Genomic DNA, 18,212 nt, shown 5'->3' on the forward strand with positions numbered 1-18,212 from the left:
ATTTTGAACGTGGAGTAGGTCGAAAAGGTGTTCCGCGTTCCTGAGTGCATAGCTGTGCAAACATCTTTCTAAAATGGCAGACTTTTATGGTTTTTCCTTGACAATTTCGCAATAATCGAAATTTTTAAATGTAATGTACATTTACACGAACATATTTTATATAATAAAAGACCTTAAAAGAGAAAGAGACTCTTTCCAATAAATATACCTTCAAATTATTATGATTTTTATCGGCTAATGATTGTGCATTTTTTTGCATTGCAAAGTATCGAGCCTTTTACTGATTTTGAACGTGGAGTAGGTCGATAAGGTGTTCCGCGTTCCTGAGTGCATAGCTGCAAACATCTTTCCTAAATGACAGACTTCTATGGTTTTTCCTTGACAATTTCGCAATAATCGAAATTTTTAAATGTAATGTACATTTACACGAACATATTTTATATAATAAAAGACCTTAATAGAGAAGGAGACTCTTTCCAATAGATATACCTTCAAATTATTATGATTTTTATCGGCAAATGATTGTGCATTTTTTTGCATTGCAAAGTATCGAGCCTTTTACTGATTCTGAACGTGGAGCAGGTCGATAAGGTGTTCCGCGTTCCTGAGTGCATAGCTGCAAACATCTTTCCTAAATGACAGACTTCTATGGTTTTTCCTTGACAATTTCGCAATAATCGAAATTTTTAAATGTAATGTACATTTACACGAACATATTTTATATAATAAAAGACCTTAATAGAGAAGGAGACTCTTTCCAATAGATATACCTTCAAATTATTATGATTTTTATCGGCAAATGATTGTGCATTTTTTTGCATTGCAAAGTATCGAGCCTTTTACTGATTTTGAACGTGGAGTAGGTCGATAAGGTGTTCCGCGTTCCTGAGTGCATAGCTGCAAACATCTTTCCTAAATGACAGACTTTTATGGTTTTTCCTTGATAATTTCGTAATAATCGAAATTTTTAAATGTAATGTACATTTACACGAACATATTTTATATAATAAAAGACCTTAAAAGAGAAAGAGACTCTTTCCAATAAATATACCTTCAAATTATTATGATTTCTATCGGCAAATGATTGTGCATTTTTTTGCATTGCAAAGTATCGAGCCTTTTACTGATTCTGAACGTGGAGCAGGTCGATAAGGTGTTCCGCGTTCCTGAGTGCATAGCTGCAAACATCTTTCCTAAATGACAGACTTTTATGGTTTTTCCTTGATAATTTCGTAATAATCGAAATTTTTAAATGTAATGTACATTTACACGAACATATTTTATATAATAAAAGACCTTAAAAGAGAAAGAGACTCTTTCCAATAAATATACCTTCAAATTATTATGATTTCTATCGGCAAATGATTGTGCATTTTTTTGCATTGCAAAGTATCGAGCCTTTTACTGATTCTGAACGTGGAGCAGGTCGATAAGGTGTTCCGCGTTCCTGAGTGCATAGCTGCAAACATCTTTCTAAAATGACAGACTTTTATGATTTTTCCTTGACAATGTTTCTTTATGGCGAACGGTTTCTTTGATATGAACAACGATCTAAAAATCTACATATCTCCTAAACCATAAATTTTATCGAGTTAAACAAATAGTAACTATTCGTTAAAAAATCGATTGAAAAATCGATTTTTGCTATTTTTAAACTGTACAGGTTGTCCCTGCGAAAGTTACGGATTGTTAACCATTGGGCATGAGCCGGCCCTGACCTTTAGATAGTAATGTAGAGTTATTTAGACATAGTTAATCATCATCTATTCTGTCATTCACTCACTACCGAATTTGTCGCATAATTTTCCCGAACACCCTGTATATGCATCGTTTAATTCGAAACACGTTAACAGCTGTGCATTTATTGTTTTTTTATTTTCATACATTCCATAATAAGTAATTTCTAATGAAGTAAATAAACGAAAAAACTCGTTGTGTATCAATAAATTTTCGCCTCGTTTATACCAGCCCTGGCCTGGTGACCTACGTAATGCATCCATATATGGTTTAACCGCAATCCCGATCGGAATAATCGACAATCTAAGGTGAGTCAGTTGTTACTTAAGCAATTTTTTTTTCTTTTCGTTTTACGACTTGCATCAACCCCGATTTTTAGACGCCATATGTTTAACAGTGACACGATTAACAACTATTACAATTAATGCGAAAATCAGTTAATTCTAATTCTGCAATTCTACGAAAAATTTGGATTATACGAGGGGTCGACTGAAATAAATAAAAACTATCCAGCAGCGTTGTCTTAAAATAAACAAGATATTTCTACAAGTATACATTAAGTACCGAAAAAAAAAATTCCAAAAAAATTTACAAAAAACAATTTTTTTTCACTCTCTCCGCCATTTTTTTATGTAAAATCGTCTTCCACCCCATCCAGACACTTTTATTATTCATACTTTACAATTTCCGTGGTGGTATAACGAATAAATATCGAAAAAAAAAATTTTCAAAAAAATTTCCAAAAAAATAAAAAAATTTTTTCACTCTCCGCCAGTTTTTTATATAAAATAGTCTTCCACCCCATCCAGACACTTTTATTATTCATACTTAGTAATTTCCATGGTGGTATAACGAAAAAGTACCAAAAAAAAAATTTTCAAAAAAAATTTCCAAAAAATTATTTTTTTTATTCTTTCCGCCATTTTTTTATGTAAAATAGTCTTCCACCCCATCCAGACACTTTTATTATTCATACTTAGTAATTTCCATGGTGGTATAACAAAGAGATATCAAAAAAAAAAATTTTTCAAAAAAATTTCCAAAAAAATAAAAAAAATTTTTCACTCTCTCCGCCAGTTTTTTATGTAAAATAGTCTTCCACCCCATCCAGACACTTTTATTATTCATACTTAGTAATTTCCATGGAGGTATAACGAAAAAAGTACCAAAAAAAAAAAATTTTCAAAAAAAATTTCCAAAAAATTATTTTTTTTTATTCTTTCCGCCATTTTTTTATGTAAAATAGGCTTCCACCCCATCCAGACACTTTTATTATTCATACTTAGTAATTTCCATGGTGGTATAACGAAGAGATATCAAAAAAAAAAAATTTTCAAAAAAATTTCCAAAAAAATAAAAAAATTTTTTCACTCTCTCCGCCAGTTTTTTATGTAAAATAGTCTTCCACCCCATCCAGACACTTTTATTATTCATACTTAGTAATTTCCATGGAGGTATAACGAAAAAAGTACCAAAAAAAAAAAATTTTCAAAAAAAGTTTCCAAAAAATAATTTTTTTTTATTCTTTCCGCCAGTTTTTTATATAAAATAGTCTTCCACCCCATCCAGACACTTTTATTATTCATACTTAGTAATTTCCATGGTGGTATAACGAAAAAGTACCAAAAAAAAAAAAATTTCAAAAAAAATTTCCAAAAAATTATTTTTTTTTATTCTTTCCGCCATTTTTTTATGTAAAATAGTCTTCCACCCCATCCAGACACTTTTATTATTCATACTTAGTAATTTCCATGGTGGTATAACGAAAAAGTACCAAAAAAAAAATGCTCAAAAAAGTTTCCAAAAAATAATTTTTTTTTATTCTTTCCGCCAGTTTTTTATATAAAATAGTCTTCCACCCCATCCAGACACTTTTATTATTCATACTTAGTAATTTCCATGGTGGTATAACGAAAAAGTACCAAAAAAAAAAAAATTTCAAAAAAAATTTCCAAAAAATTATTTTTTTTTATTCTTTCCGCCATTTTTTTATGTAAAATAGTCTTCCACCCCATCCAGACACTTTTATTATTCATACTTAGTAATTTCCATGGTGGTATAACGAAAAAGTACCAAAAAAAAAATTCTCAAAAAAGTTTCCAAAAAATAATTTTTTTTTATTCTTTCCGCCAGTTTTTTATGTAAAATAGTCTTCCACCCCATCCAGACACTTTTATTATTCATACTTAGTAATTTCCATGGTGGTATAACGAAAAAGTACCAAAAAAAAAATTCTCAAAAAAGTTTCCAAAAAATAATTTTTTTTTATTCTTTCCGCCAGTTTTTTATATAAAATAGTCTTCCACCCCATCCAGACACTTTTATTATTCATACTTAGTAATTTCCATGGTGGTATAACGAAAAAGTACCAAAAAAAAAAAAAATTTCAAAAAAAATTTCCAAAAAATTATTTTTTTTTATTCTTTCCGCCATTTTTTTATGTAAAATAGTCTTCCACCCCATCCAGACACTTTTATTATTCATACTTCGTAATTTCTGTGGTGGTGGTACAACGAATAAGTGTTAAAATTTGGATTATACGAGGGGATGTCTGAAATAAAAATCTATCCAACAGCGACGTCTTAAAACAAACATCCGGTTTGGGAGTCAAGCAATAAAAATTCAAAAAAGTCGTTGATAAAACCGAAATACAAAGTCAAAAGCTTGCCAAACACGTACCAACTGGTTTGGTTGTCATTAATCCCACCTTTTGAAAAGATTCGAAAATTTTACACAAAATTTCGTCTGAATTTTTATAAGATTTGAGCCAAAAACATTTGATCAATCGACATAGAATAACCAAATACGAGGTCTGGTTATTAAATAACGAGATTAGCTTCAATATACTCCCCCTTCCTTCGCCACACACCTTTCCATACGTTTTTCCCATCGATCCAAGTCCTACAAGTCTTTTGCTTTACCACTTCCATCGACCCAAATCCCTTTCAAAGCGGATTTCATCTTCGGAAACAAAAAAAGTCGCACGGTGCCAAATCTGGTGAATACGGCGGGCGAGTGCAAATACTGCTTCACAGATGGCGCGTTTCAGCTACTGCACGTAGTCAAAAAAGTTTTTTTTCGGTTCAGTGGTTCATAAAAACGTTCATTGACGTTTTTTTCTACATTAATCAAGATCGATGTTTAAGAATGCGGTTTATCAAACTCCGAGTCTAATCAGAACAGTGTCCTTTATTTATTGTCGTGAATTATCATTTTTTTTGTGATTTATCCTTGAAAAAACGATTCGCGTCTCGTCCCGCGTCTTCTTTTTTATTCAATTTAAATCGCGCAAACTATTTTCCTCGCTTCTAAAATTAGTGGTAGTCGTTCTATTATTAAAACAGTGCCTCGAATTTGAAATAACTCCGTTCCATCTCCATTAGACTCGATTCAGTATATTCGTTATTTGCAATTTTGTACGGTTGATAAATGAATACGTAAATTTTACAGGGACAACCTGTACAATCTAAAGATCGATTTAAAAAAAAAAACCGTTCGCCATGAAGGAACATTCTGAAGAAAATCAACATAAATTGTTAATACGAAGATATATTTAGAAAAATTCTTAGTCTGCTATAAAACCCAGCAAGATTTCAATGTCAAAATACTTTTTTCAGTCGAGGAAAGAGATGTTAGTCCGACGGGGCTAAATCTGGTGAATAAAGAGGGTGTTTTAGTAATTTTTTGCATTGCAACATGAGATTTGTGTGCAGGGGGGTTGTCGTGCAAAAACAAAACACTTTTCGATAGTTTTCTGCGTCTTTTCTCTTTAATTTTTCCCGTTGTAATATCGAAGAGTGATCTTCAGTTATTTTTGTACCTTTAACCAAAACATCAATCATGATTACTCCATGGCAATCCCAAAAAACCGACGCCATGGCTTTGTCTGCACACGGAGCCGGTTCTCCCTTTTCAGTCCGTTATTTTGCTTTGGATGCGAAGCGATGGAACGCCTACCAAGTCTGGTAGCTCACACACTTGCAGTCGACGATCGTCCAGTGGATTTTCTTCAACATTTCTGGAATAATCACCTCATTTGGTCGACAACTGCGTTGTTGAACTTCGCAAATCGTACGGTCTCGTCGAAACTTTGCTATTTTATCACGTAACGATGACCACGTTTACTATTGATGACTGCCAAACAAATACTGAACAACGTGGCGTCTTCAAACATCCTCATTTGGTCGACCCCTGCGCTGTCGGACTTCGCAAAACGTACCGTCTCGTCGAAACTTTGCTATTTTATCACGTAACGATGACCACGTTTACTATTGATGACTGCCAAACAAATACTGAACAACGTGGCGTCTTCAAACATCCTCATTTGGTCGACCACTGCGCTGTCGGACTTCGCAAATCGTACCGTCTCGTCGAAACTTTGCTATTTTATCACGTAACGATGACCACGTTTACTATTGATGACTGCCAAACAAATACTGAACAACGTGGCGTCTTCAAACATCCTCATTTGGTCGACCACTGCGCTGTCGGACTTCGCAAATCGTACCGTCTCGTCGAAACTTTGCTATTTTATCACGTAACGATGACCACGTTTACTATTGATGACTGCCAAACAAATTCTAAACAACGTGGCGTCTTCAAACATCCTCATTTGGTCGACCACTGCGCTGTCGGACTTCGCAAATCGTACCGTCTCGTCGAAACTTTGCTATTTTATCACGTAACGATGACCACGTTTACTATTGATGACTGCCAAACAAATACTAAACAACGTGGCGTCTTCAAACATCCTCATTTGGCCGACCACTGCGCTGTTGGACTTCGCAAATCGTGCGGTCTCGTCGAAACTTTGCTATTTTATCACGTAACGATGACCACGTTTACTATTGATGACTGCTAAATAAATACTGAACAACGTGGCGTCTTCAAACATCCTCATTTGGTCGACCCCTGCGCTGTCGGACTTCGCAAAACGTACCGTCTCGTCGAAACTTTGCTATTTTATCACGTAACGATGACCACGTTTACTATTGATGACTGCCAAACTAATACTTAACAACGTGGCGTCCTCAAACATCCCGTGGTATTTTTTTTAAACAACTACCGCCATCTCTAGGCCAGACCAGGTACTTCTGGAACATATTTGTCCCGATAAGGAATCGAAGAAAAATTTCTAATCGAGTTGAGTTCGTCCATTGACGAGAAATATTAAACGTCGAATCGCGCCGATTCCTTTTAAGGTTATGTTTGAATGAATGACGTAATCTGTGACCGGAGTATGGCCAACCATGAGCGAAACTATCCAAATAAGGATCTATTATACAATACGAGATAATTATAAGATTAGAATGTGAAAGTTTTCGAAATTAGTCGTCGAGTTTGAAATCTGAACGTCATTATTCGATATTCTGATTTAGTTTCGATTTTTATAGTTTAGACACCGAAATTATAATAAAAAACAATTTCAAAATGTTAATTTCAACTCTGAACGACTTTGGAATAAAGTAAATTCACTCAAAACTGGTTTTCTTTTCGTCTCAAGAATTTACGAATTTTATTCATGATGAAACACAAATATGATATAAAACACCTTAAAACTAGGTCAAAACCTCTTTAAAAAAACCATCGATAACTTTATATTCAAATTTGAATTTAAAACGATTAAATAAAATTGTGAAAACTGCCCAGGCAGTCAACGTGTTAAAAATTTAATAGGAAATCTTCTTCCCCGGCATCCATTCGCGAAACTAAATGGCCAGTCCGGCCCGCTTAAACGACGACATTACATAATTCAATTAGTTTTTCTCGAGCGCGGCATTGCACAAAGTTTTTTTTTACGATCACGTGTGTAGTAGGTAAACAATTTCTCATAACCTTATTTAAAATTAATCGTTTCCATGTAAACTATTCCTTTTTACATAAAATGCCGTCATACTTACAAGAAAGGAAACCGAAATGTGAAATTTACCGAATAGGAATATCCAGGACCGTATAACAAAGAAAATAAATGACGAATTCGATTTAGACAAACATTTATTGAAAAACTGAGCTTAAACTAGTATTAAATTGTCACTATTTCAATAAATTAATGATATAAAAATGTTATCAGCATTTAAAAAAAGTTGAATAGTCTAATATCATCTTATCAACTTCGAATATTTGGTTTAGATTTGATAAAATAGTTAATCAAACATCAAACAACCCTCGTATACTATATATCGTTTTTTTAATGTATCATCATCGAGATAAATTATGATTTATTATATATATTTCACGTAAATGATTCATACTACTGATAAATATTAAATCTATAAAATTATAATCTCTTTTAAACCGTTTTACAAGTGTCAGTTTACTTGACAATCATAATTTTTCTAGTTTTAACCTCAAAAATAAATTTAAATGGCAGCTGTAATCATTATTTTTACATTTATTAAATTTCTTATTTAAATCAAAAAATATCTGAATACTGACCTGTGATTAACATCGAGAAATTAGACGCCAGGAAATTCCTTATAAAAAGATTAATAGATAAACATTCGCCAACGTATTTGCTCAATTAACAGATAATTTAACTTCAAAAGGAAATTATTTTCGATAAAATTTTCCACATATGTATTCATTTCTAATTCTATTAGTCTTTTATCCAATATTGTGATATATAAATATGTGAAAAATGAATAAATCTTTTGTACCTTACTGTATAAACAGCACGTGATAATGACGTCATAGTAATAAAATGAACGGTCATTAGAGAGTATTTTGGAACGCGTGAATTTATTGAATACTCATAGGATACAACTAAAAAAAGAAGTAACGTGGATGTATGTCTAAGGAGCTTTAAACTCATATCAAACTAAAAAAGAAGAATGATCACTTGACGTTCATTAATTCAATCAGATTTACGACGTAACTTAGGGTTATGAAATCGATTTTTTTTTTCGTTTATAATAATAGAAAAAAATAAATTTGTTAAATTGATATCATTCAACAGATTCTAAAATTTATTTAAAAAATTATATGGATGTGTCAAATACAGAGGTGAATTTAAAAAGGAATCATTTACGAATCCTGTCCGATATGTATAAAAAAATGTAATAGTCGAATTTAAAAACGATTATTAACTAGTATAAATCAAGTTAATGCTTATTTAATTGGGAAAAATATTTCGTTTTGTTTTACATATTTCTTTTGTGGAATGTTTTTTGCTTGACTTCACTTTACAATAATTTTCAATTATATATAAAACATATTATGTTAACACGTGTAACATGTTTTAAAACTTTGCGTAATTGCAGCAAGAATTGCTACTATATAAGACCAAAAGTAGGCCAGTCGCTTTGTCAGCTCATTTTAAATGCATGTGTTCATATTTAACGTTAATTGCAATAACCTAATGTGTTAACCGATAAATAATTGACTCAATTATTCAATAAAAACAACTTTATATACGAGAGGATATCGAAAAGTAACGTAATACATAATTTGTTTCGTGTGTACCCGTTATTTAATTTTACCAACAACGATTAACTTCATTTAAAATTATTTTATTATGTTAATACCTTGTATAATATAATGACTAAACCAGAATGTTAAAATTCATGACGAAGACGTTGATATGACTCACAGGGAAATTCGAGAAAAAATCTAAATAAAAGGGTTAAATAACACTTTCGATAGCTGCGATACACAGTTAACAGTGTTGCCATATTTCAAACGAAAATTTTATAACCAAAGCATTTACATTTAAACTATTTGTAAAAATGTATATCATAAATTATTTGTAACGATTAAATTCCTAGATGTATTAACAATGAATATCGTTACAGATTGATTTTAAAAATGTCTAAATCTCCTCGGTACAACAATGCTGCCGTCGAGCATGTGAGTGAGCTTTGATTTTGACTGCGATCGTTGGTTGATCTATGAGCGGGGGCGGGGTGTGGCAATGACCCTGAGAAGAAAGCACAGAACACAAACTCAGTCTGTGTCCTCTGCGCCGTAGTTGTTCTTATAAATTATATCCATCTCTTTTCTTTCTTTACGAATACGAACCCGCATTCCATAAGACAGTCGTAACTTGGAATTTCACAATTCTGATTTTATTATTAAATTGTTTTGTACGGAGTAATTCAATAAAAAAAAATTATTTACTTAGTATTTTGGGTTGGAAATAAAAAGTTTTATAAGTTATAATTAAAACACAATGAAATTTTGTCGCCCAGTGGCGTAGTTCAGAAATTATCTTTTTTGAAAAGGTATTGAACTAACCATTCGTTCTTAATTATATTAAGTGAGGGTGAGGGAATCGATTTTGAAAAGCAAAAGGTGTGTAATAAGGTGCAGCTACTCTATTTACATTTTTAAAACTATTAAAAAAATTCAAATACGATATAATGTCCAATATTACTTGCAGAAAACTAATTTTTATCTCTCGCAGTTGCCACTAGATGGTGTAATTGATCGATATTTATTATTAACCATACAAATCAATTATGGATCTTTATTTAGAAGTGATTCATCGATTATATTAAACATTTAATTCTCAAAATTGTATCATATACAAATAAAATCACGAACAGACGACTTGATTCCTTGAACACATCCTGCTGTTAGGTAATATTCCAATCATTTTATGTGGAATTCGAGATAAACAAAATAAATATGTGGGGACAATGTTTACATTCATTATGTGACAAGAATATATATTTGAAAATAAACGTAAAAACGAGATTGAAGTGCGAAAATATGAGAAATCAATTATATTAATAATAGATTTACGAGGACTTGTCGATAAGTAACTTGATAGATTGTGGAAGTTACCGGATTTAGTACCGAGTGAAAATAACGTAACCAAAATGATGAATCTGGCAGCATCGCAAATGTCAGATATGGAATCGTCCTCAACAACAACTAATCCATTTTTTTTATAAGCAATATTATTAAATAACCTTCAATTTCGCTGTTCATACATAAATTATATTAAAGTCTAGCAAATATGAATTAGATTTAATGAAATATACGAGGTCATTGAACTCTCAAACATATACCAAACTTCAGGCTTATACAAATGTTGAGAAGCATCTGTCTGAAACAAACGTACCGATGTTGCCAAATTTATTATTAAATTTTTAGGAACTTTATTGTGATAAATTAATAATATTTTTTCACTTATATACTTATCTTTCATGTTTATATTAATATATTCAATATATGGTATTTTCTATTACACACAAATTGCCGTATAAAACTTTTGATATTTATTAGATGAATAGAATTTTAGATTTGGCAACGTCGACGTCTTCAGCTACGCACAGGCGCGCTTCCAATTTTGTATACTATCCATATAATTTTCAGTCATCTTCTATATATTTTTTTAACAATAAATGTTTTATCTGTTAATTTATTATGACTAATCCTAGTTGATTAGAGTTTCCAGTAAGATAGAAAAACATTTATTTGGTTATCATGAAGATAATATATTTCAATAATTTCGTTTTATTTAGGATACTTATTGTATAAAAATTTTAAGGTTTGCGCGAAAATGATCATTATCGCAGTGGTTTTTTTAAACTTCCTGTTACTATACATACTTTATATTCTTAGAAAATATGTTATCATGTAATAGTATCATCGAGGATTTCGTAGAAAAATATCTGAATTACGGTACCAGTAAAATCAAAATAAAACCTATAATATCCAACAAAAATAGCAGAAACACTATATTTATTTCATACAAGTAGATACAAAAGTAATTAGAACAAATAATTCGCTAAAAATAAAATTAAAAACAGGAGCGTAAGCAATAGGGTTGACGACGTAAGAGTATGCAACCACCCGAACAACAATTCAATAGTTGCGTTCGATAATGTTGTTCACGAAACAGAACGAACAGAAACCGATTTGTATCAGTAAACGAAGCTGAGTGTTGATTAAATATTATACTAAGTCTGTTCATATGCATTATGAATATGACTATTTATTTTATAAATATACAAAAACAAGAAACAAAACATAAATAGAAACAACACTCGAATGAAATTGCTAATAGATAAGCATTGAAATGTCAAACGAAACGTCAAAAGTCAAAACAATCTGAGATCTCTCTTCCAAGTGTTCAAAAATATATATAACCGAACACGAATGTAGCAGTGAAATCGAAATAAAGTGGAATGATATCGAACACTCTCGAGTCATCAGATGTACATGGCAGAACGCAGTAAATTTAAAAATTGTTTACTTCATGTTTTTTTTTCTAACCTGAATCATTTTCAACTACTAAGAATATTCTAAAATTGAACATTTTTCCGTTTGTAAAGTAAGTAAGGCATTTAACAAAATAATTTGAGCAAAAAGTTAATGAAGAAGAAAAAAACAACCTAACAAAAACCTTTGCACCAATCGCACATTCGTATATTAAACAAAAAAAAACTACAATATTCAGTTGGTTATTTACCTAATTTTGTACTATATACGAGGTGCGATAAAAAAATACAGTAAATTAATTTATTAAAAACGTTGATATAAAATTAAATTATCCTAACCTAACTAAACATTGATTTTTTTCTACGTATTTTCAAATACCTTTACTACAGGATATTGTCTGTTACATTACACGATACATTCCAAATTTTATAGACTCTACCTTGTTTTTGATAAAGTTTGATATTTTATTTTCAAATAATGTCAAAAACAGACTATAAGATAAACTTTAAAAAGATCTAAAGGTTCCATTTTCGTTGATAAGGTAGAAAATAACATAAACGTCTTACGATTTACGGTCAGGATATCCTGAATGATTACTAACCATTAACCACAAATGTTAAATATAATAAATGTATGGTAACCAAAATTAACTAACCCCTTAATGAATAAGTGAAATTTTCACATTCATGGATTCCATTAGGGATATTTGGGGCTATCTATAACTGTAGATTATGGCGTAATAGGTAAAACTACCTAAACTAACATCAACTATCGAGTAGTAGAGTCCCCGACAACGAATCAGATGAGCTAGGCATGCAAACGAGTTACATGTAAGTTATCTACTGAAATACTTCACCAAGAAGAAGAGGCAAGCAAAAATTACGAAGAAATATCCACAAACACCTTAACCAGAAGTAACAAGAGGCAAAACTAAAAATAAATGTCCCGAAACACGTCAACCAGAAGTAAAAAAAGGCAAAACTAAAAAGAAATATCCCGAAACACCTCAACCAGAAGTGGAGACAGGAAAAGACTAAAAGAGATGCCTGCAAAACCTTAACCAGAAGTAGATGGAGGCAAAGCTAAGAAGAATTGTCTCTAAACACCTTAACTGGATGTAGAATGGGGTAAAACAGAAGGAATGTTTATAAACACCACTCAAACAGAAGTAGAGGCAGGCAAAACTAGAAATAAAGGTTCCGAAACACCTCAACCAGAAGAAGAGGCAGAGGAAAAGTCTAAGAAGATATATCAGGATTGTAGAAGAAGCCCTTTAGATAAGTGGAAGTGGTGGAATAACTGCTCACAATCATATATTTTCGATTTCTATATCTATAAAAAAACTGATGGTGTGATATTTACTAGAGTGTTTGACTTCATTCCCTATCAGAAATATTGATATGATGTATCATATCAATAATATTTTATCTGTAGATTTTATATATTAAGGAATTTTTTATCTCGAAAATGAATAAAAACTTCTAAAATACTTGATATACTTAATCTGAAGTTTATTCTATGACACCTAATGTGCAATATGTTAAAATGACTGATAGAATTTTTTTTTATATCAAAATCAGAATTGTAAAATTGTTCAATGATTTAGAACAAATGATAGACTGAAAATATAGTTTAATATTGCTGGTTACAAGTTGAAAAATTGCTTAAATATTTTGTATACCATACACAACTCAAATTAATTTTATTTTTATAAACAATAAACTGTTTGTAAAATACAAAGGATGTTTAAATAACCTACTTAACCATGTGGGTACTTATCCAAGCAAAAAAAAGCGATTAAATGAGTACAAATACACCTCGTACAACATAAAAATTGATGTAAGTATTCTTATCAACAGTACACTGTTATTAGTACCACCACCTGTTCATTTTGTTCAATTTTGAACAATATTCTAACGAATTATTCAAATATTCAAGAATTAATCATGAATAGTTTAAATTTTATTATGTATATTCAGTAATATACAAACCTTGACATCCAATAAAAATTTTTTTTTCAATATTTGATGTACAAGATTCTCAAAAAAATCTTCTGGACAAATCTTTCCATTAAAGTATCAAAATACTGAACTTATTCAATCACAACGTATCATAAAATGAAGTCCCAATGTAAATTAATTGAATAGAGGTGAAATTGTTGATTTTTATCAAGGTGGGTGCCCGGAATTCGAAGAAATTATCAGCAGCTAACTGAATCCGGAAAAAGTCAAACAAAAAGTCTTCGTACCAACATATGGTGGTGTTAACAAAAAATAGAACCCTATCATCATTTATTTTGCTCCTACTAGCCCCAAATTTACCCCCAAAATTGCAAATTTATAACCTAAAATTTTAAAACAATTTCGTTATGATTGTTGTTTCAAATATTTTCAAATATATATTTCTCCAATGGAAGTTAAAACCTCAACGAAAATAAAAACTTACCATATTCAATTGAGATTATTACTCAAAAATTGAATGTTTTGTCTCAGAAGTAATGAAAATAGCAAAAATTTCTTTAGAAAAGCTATGTTACCAGATATATTTCTTGTTTAATTAGCCCCCGAAGAAAACAAACTGTTTATTAATGTAGAATGTTCTTATAATAATCCCAATTAACATAAATATGATTAGAATAGTTGGATATAGATTATAGACAGAATTTTTATATAGCATTAACTTTATATTAAATATTTTCAAGTGAATAAATTATGGAGGCCAATAACAAATTTGATTTTGATTGTATAAAGAAATAGTAATAGGACACAAAGAATAGTTTATAGCAATAAGCAATTGAGAATGAAAAAACAGAACAAAAATAAGAACAAATAGAAAATGGAAATAGAAGTGAAAATAGACGTGAATGAATGAAAAATTTGACAATGAAATGTCCACTGAGACCTCAATTTTTTTAAATACATCCATTCCGAATGTTTTAACATCAAAAAAAATCCAAATAGGAAATTTTACATTATCTAAAGTACCTCACACACATTTATATGAATATAACAAAACAATTAATATTTTTGTTATCTTTTATCAAGTAAGACATGTTTTAAAATAGGTATGACGTTTGTTGAGTAGCCTTTACTTTATATTCAATAAAATTTAAAATTCATACCTTATTTATAGGAAAAAAAATTTTGTAATCAATAAATCATTTACAAACGTGTTTTTCCAAATTTTAGAAACAAGCATCCATGATTCACAATTAAGACGACTAATACCTACCATTTGGTAAAATTATTTAGTTTTCATGGCAATTTGTATCATAATTTCATCCCAATTTTACCGATAGTACAAAATTTGAGAATATTTATATTTACATACAGCGAAAATTCATATTTTGTGATTGTTGCTTCGATTATGACACTACCAATACTATGTTTACACAAATTAAAGTTTTTACTTCAAATAGATTCCACGTTTATTTCTTATTAAAATTTCTAGCCTATATTAACTGAATATTCGTTAAAAATAAAGTGTAGTCATTATATTTATGTGGTGCAAATACGGCTTTAAACTGCAATTGAATATAAAAAAGAAAATAACTCACGTAGATGAGCCCAGAATAATATCTGTCTTTAAGATTGTGTAGGACGCAAGCTTCGTTCAGACAGGTGAGCTCGGCCATGTCCTCGACCTTGTCGAATTTAGGCGGATTCATCTTTTGGATATCGTCCTTGGGGACGGTAGTCCTCTTGCCGGTCTCCTGGATCTCCACTTCGACTTCATCTCCTCGTTCTCCTTTGATACTAGCAGCAACAAAGCCCTGCGATTCATGAGGAACCCAAACTAATCTTTTCTGAGTCCATTCTGCCTGAGTGGCTGGGTCGTTGTAATTATTCCTATCCACGCAAAGAAATTTAAGTTCTGGATCGAAACGATCTTTCGTTTCCGCGTCAGCCATGACTCGGGAAACAATAAAAAACCGCACTCGCACAAAAAAAACAAGTGTCAATCACAAAGAAAATCACATCTATCGTCTACCTACTGGTATGAAAATGTGTCGGACCCGCGCTCGAATGACAAATATTTCAGTTTACGCCACAGAATGGTTTTTCTTTTTAGTTGAGGGACCGGTTTTGTTTCTTTAGTATCTAGGTACTTATACACCAATCTCTCTCACCATCTACGAATGACAGTTTACTTTAAGTCGGATCGAGGTTGGCTGTAGCGTTCGAAGTCGAGTCAGCACTGATACATTTTTCCGGCGTTGCCAGATTCGTTCGAGCATTTTCAGACATGTATATACTGCAGCCACGCCTTTTGTTTTAAATTCTACAAGGTCAATGAATTCAGAAAACATTATTTCTACATAAAAAAATTAATGTTAAATACCTAATTACAAACATCTTGCTCGATTATGTATCAAAAAGTTTTTGGAGTAATTAACTTACTCGCATTAAAAATAAATTAGAAATTAATTATGGTCAAACCTTTATTATTGCTTTCCTTTATTTTATATTATCAACAACTTATTCAGGAATTAGTGTTTTAACAAATTATTTTTTTTAAACAAACCAAACAAACTATGAATGTGCATATTTGTAAAATTATCCAATATAATGAATTTGTCAGAATATAAATAATATCAACTTCTAGCTATACTATAATTTAAATCTCGTATTTCACTATCAATACTATAAAAACGACAGATAAGTACAATAATTAAAAAATCTTATTTAAATTCTGTTACAGACGAAGATTATTTTTCAGAAATCAAAATTCCTAGCTAATCACCTTTAAAAACTAAACGTGACAACAATGTGTAAAAACCAACACTCCCATTACTGTTAAGCGGCGCCAAATTCCGTTTAAATCGATTTTACTTCGAGACGATACTAATGTTCGCTACAAAAACCACCTGTTGATATTTTGCGAATGCAAAGTATCCCTTTTTAACCCTTAAGAAACAACTTTTCAATCCCACCTATATCGATACCGGGCGTTGTTGTTTAAACAAATAACCGACAACAACCGTCAATGTATGTGAAGTGGATGAGATCATCACCGTAGTTACGAAGATAATAAAAAAATATTACTGCTTTATATTTAGAAAGCAGTATGAATAAGTAATCGCTTGTACGTTATAGATCGTTGTTTTATCAATACAGTTTTAAACAAAATTTTGAAATAATTAAATAATTACAATATCAAATAAAACAATTCTTTTCTTGATTCATTATGTATGAAAAGTAACACCTGCCTTATTCATATTATTCATATTATTGTTTTCGTATACGTTCTCCTATCAGTAACAAAAACTTTATGAGTCACATTTACAGAGACATTGAATACCGTGAATAATTAAACCATGATTTTTTAACAAAATTTTTTGCTCTTTTTTGGTATTAAAAACGTATCACGAACGCATATATGTATCAGCTTGAGGGTAAAAGGGGTTTTTAATTTTATTTCTGAATATATACAAGAAAGTCTGAATAGTACACACAAAACAATTGAAGTACCTATTAAAAGTATACGCGGCAACAATGCAAGAATTGAGGTTAGGAAAAATAGATAAACAAATAAAACGCGGATTTTTAATTGTTATATATCATTTAAAAAAGGGAATGTACTTAAGTATTGAATTTCAATATTTTATTAATAATAAAGGTCATATAACATTTGATTGATACAACAAATGTAAAAGTTCTATGCCCATTATAGTTTTTTTTACTAATAAAGTAAATTTGGATTTAGAAAAACTTCATCTTGTGCTCTGAATTATACAAATATGAAGTAAAAACGTTAAAATTTCATAATTGCTAAATCATTTGAGGATATAAAAAAAATTATTACGATATTCGAAATGCGGGTCCAACATTTTCCCTTTTAAAAATGACTCACGTTTATTTGGTCTAAAAGTAGCACACACATGACGAATATTTTTTGCGTGATTCACCTTAGAAGGTAACTAGTCAAACAATTATTGCAATTTTTAACCGATTTGCACGAAACCAAAGAAGCCCGATAAGGTATAGATGAATGTAGATGTAACAACAGATGTTCTGATTTTCCTTGTCCGATTAAATCATTTTATGTTACTTTCATACTTCGCCATAAATAATGATTATATGTGGCAATACTGAGTATACAGGATGTCCGCGGTAACGTGATAAAATGCGTAACCATTTATTAAGCCTATGCAATATAAAAAAACGTTTATATTTAAATCTATGATTAATTTGCCGTAAATTTCACGGAAACAAAAATTGATACTTAGAAAATTCATCATTATTCGTATTTATTCATTCATTAGTATTCTGTACTTCGAAAACGAACGAAATTTACGTTTGTGAAAT

The 18,212-nt window shown here is 30.7% G+C and overlaps 1 protein-coding gene across 5 annotated transcripts in view; it reads right to left on the bottom strand.

The window, feature by feature from the left end:
• The window catches only part of LOC130900202 (myosin heavy chain, non-muscle), a 36,967-nt gene extending 20,869 nt beyond the window's left edge, over positions 1-16,098 (bottom strand). For 3 of the 5 annotated variants that reach the window (XM_057810660.1, XM_057810659.1, XM_057810664.1), the window contains exon 1: positions 15,461-16,092. In XM_057810660.1, the coding sequence (XP_057666643.1) occupies positions 15,461-15,814 (354 nt within the window). In that variant the 5' untranslated portion in view covers positions 15,815-16,092. Of the gene's footprint in view, positions 1-15,460 lie in introns of all 5 variants that reach the window. The other 2 variants (XM_057810661.1, XM_057810663.1) reach the window with 2 other exon arrangements.
• Positions 16,099-18,212: the final 2,114 nt, after the last annotated feature.

This window comes from Diorhabda carinulata, chromosome 12 (genome assembly GCF_026250575.1).
Source record: "Diorhabda carinulata isolate Delta chromosome 12, icDioCari1.1, whole genome shotgun sequence".
In the NCBI taxonomy this organism is placed as follows: domain Eukaryota; kingdom Metazoa; phylum Arthropoda; class Insecta; order Coleoptera; family Chrysomelidae; genus Diorhabda; species Diorhabda carinulata.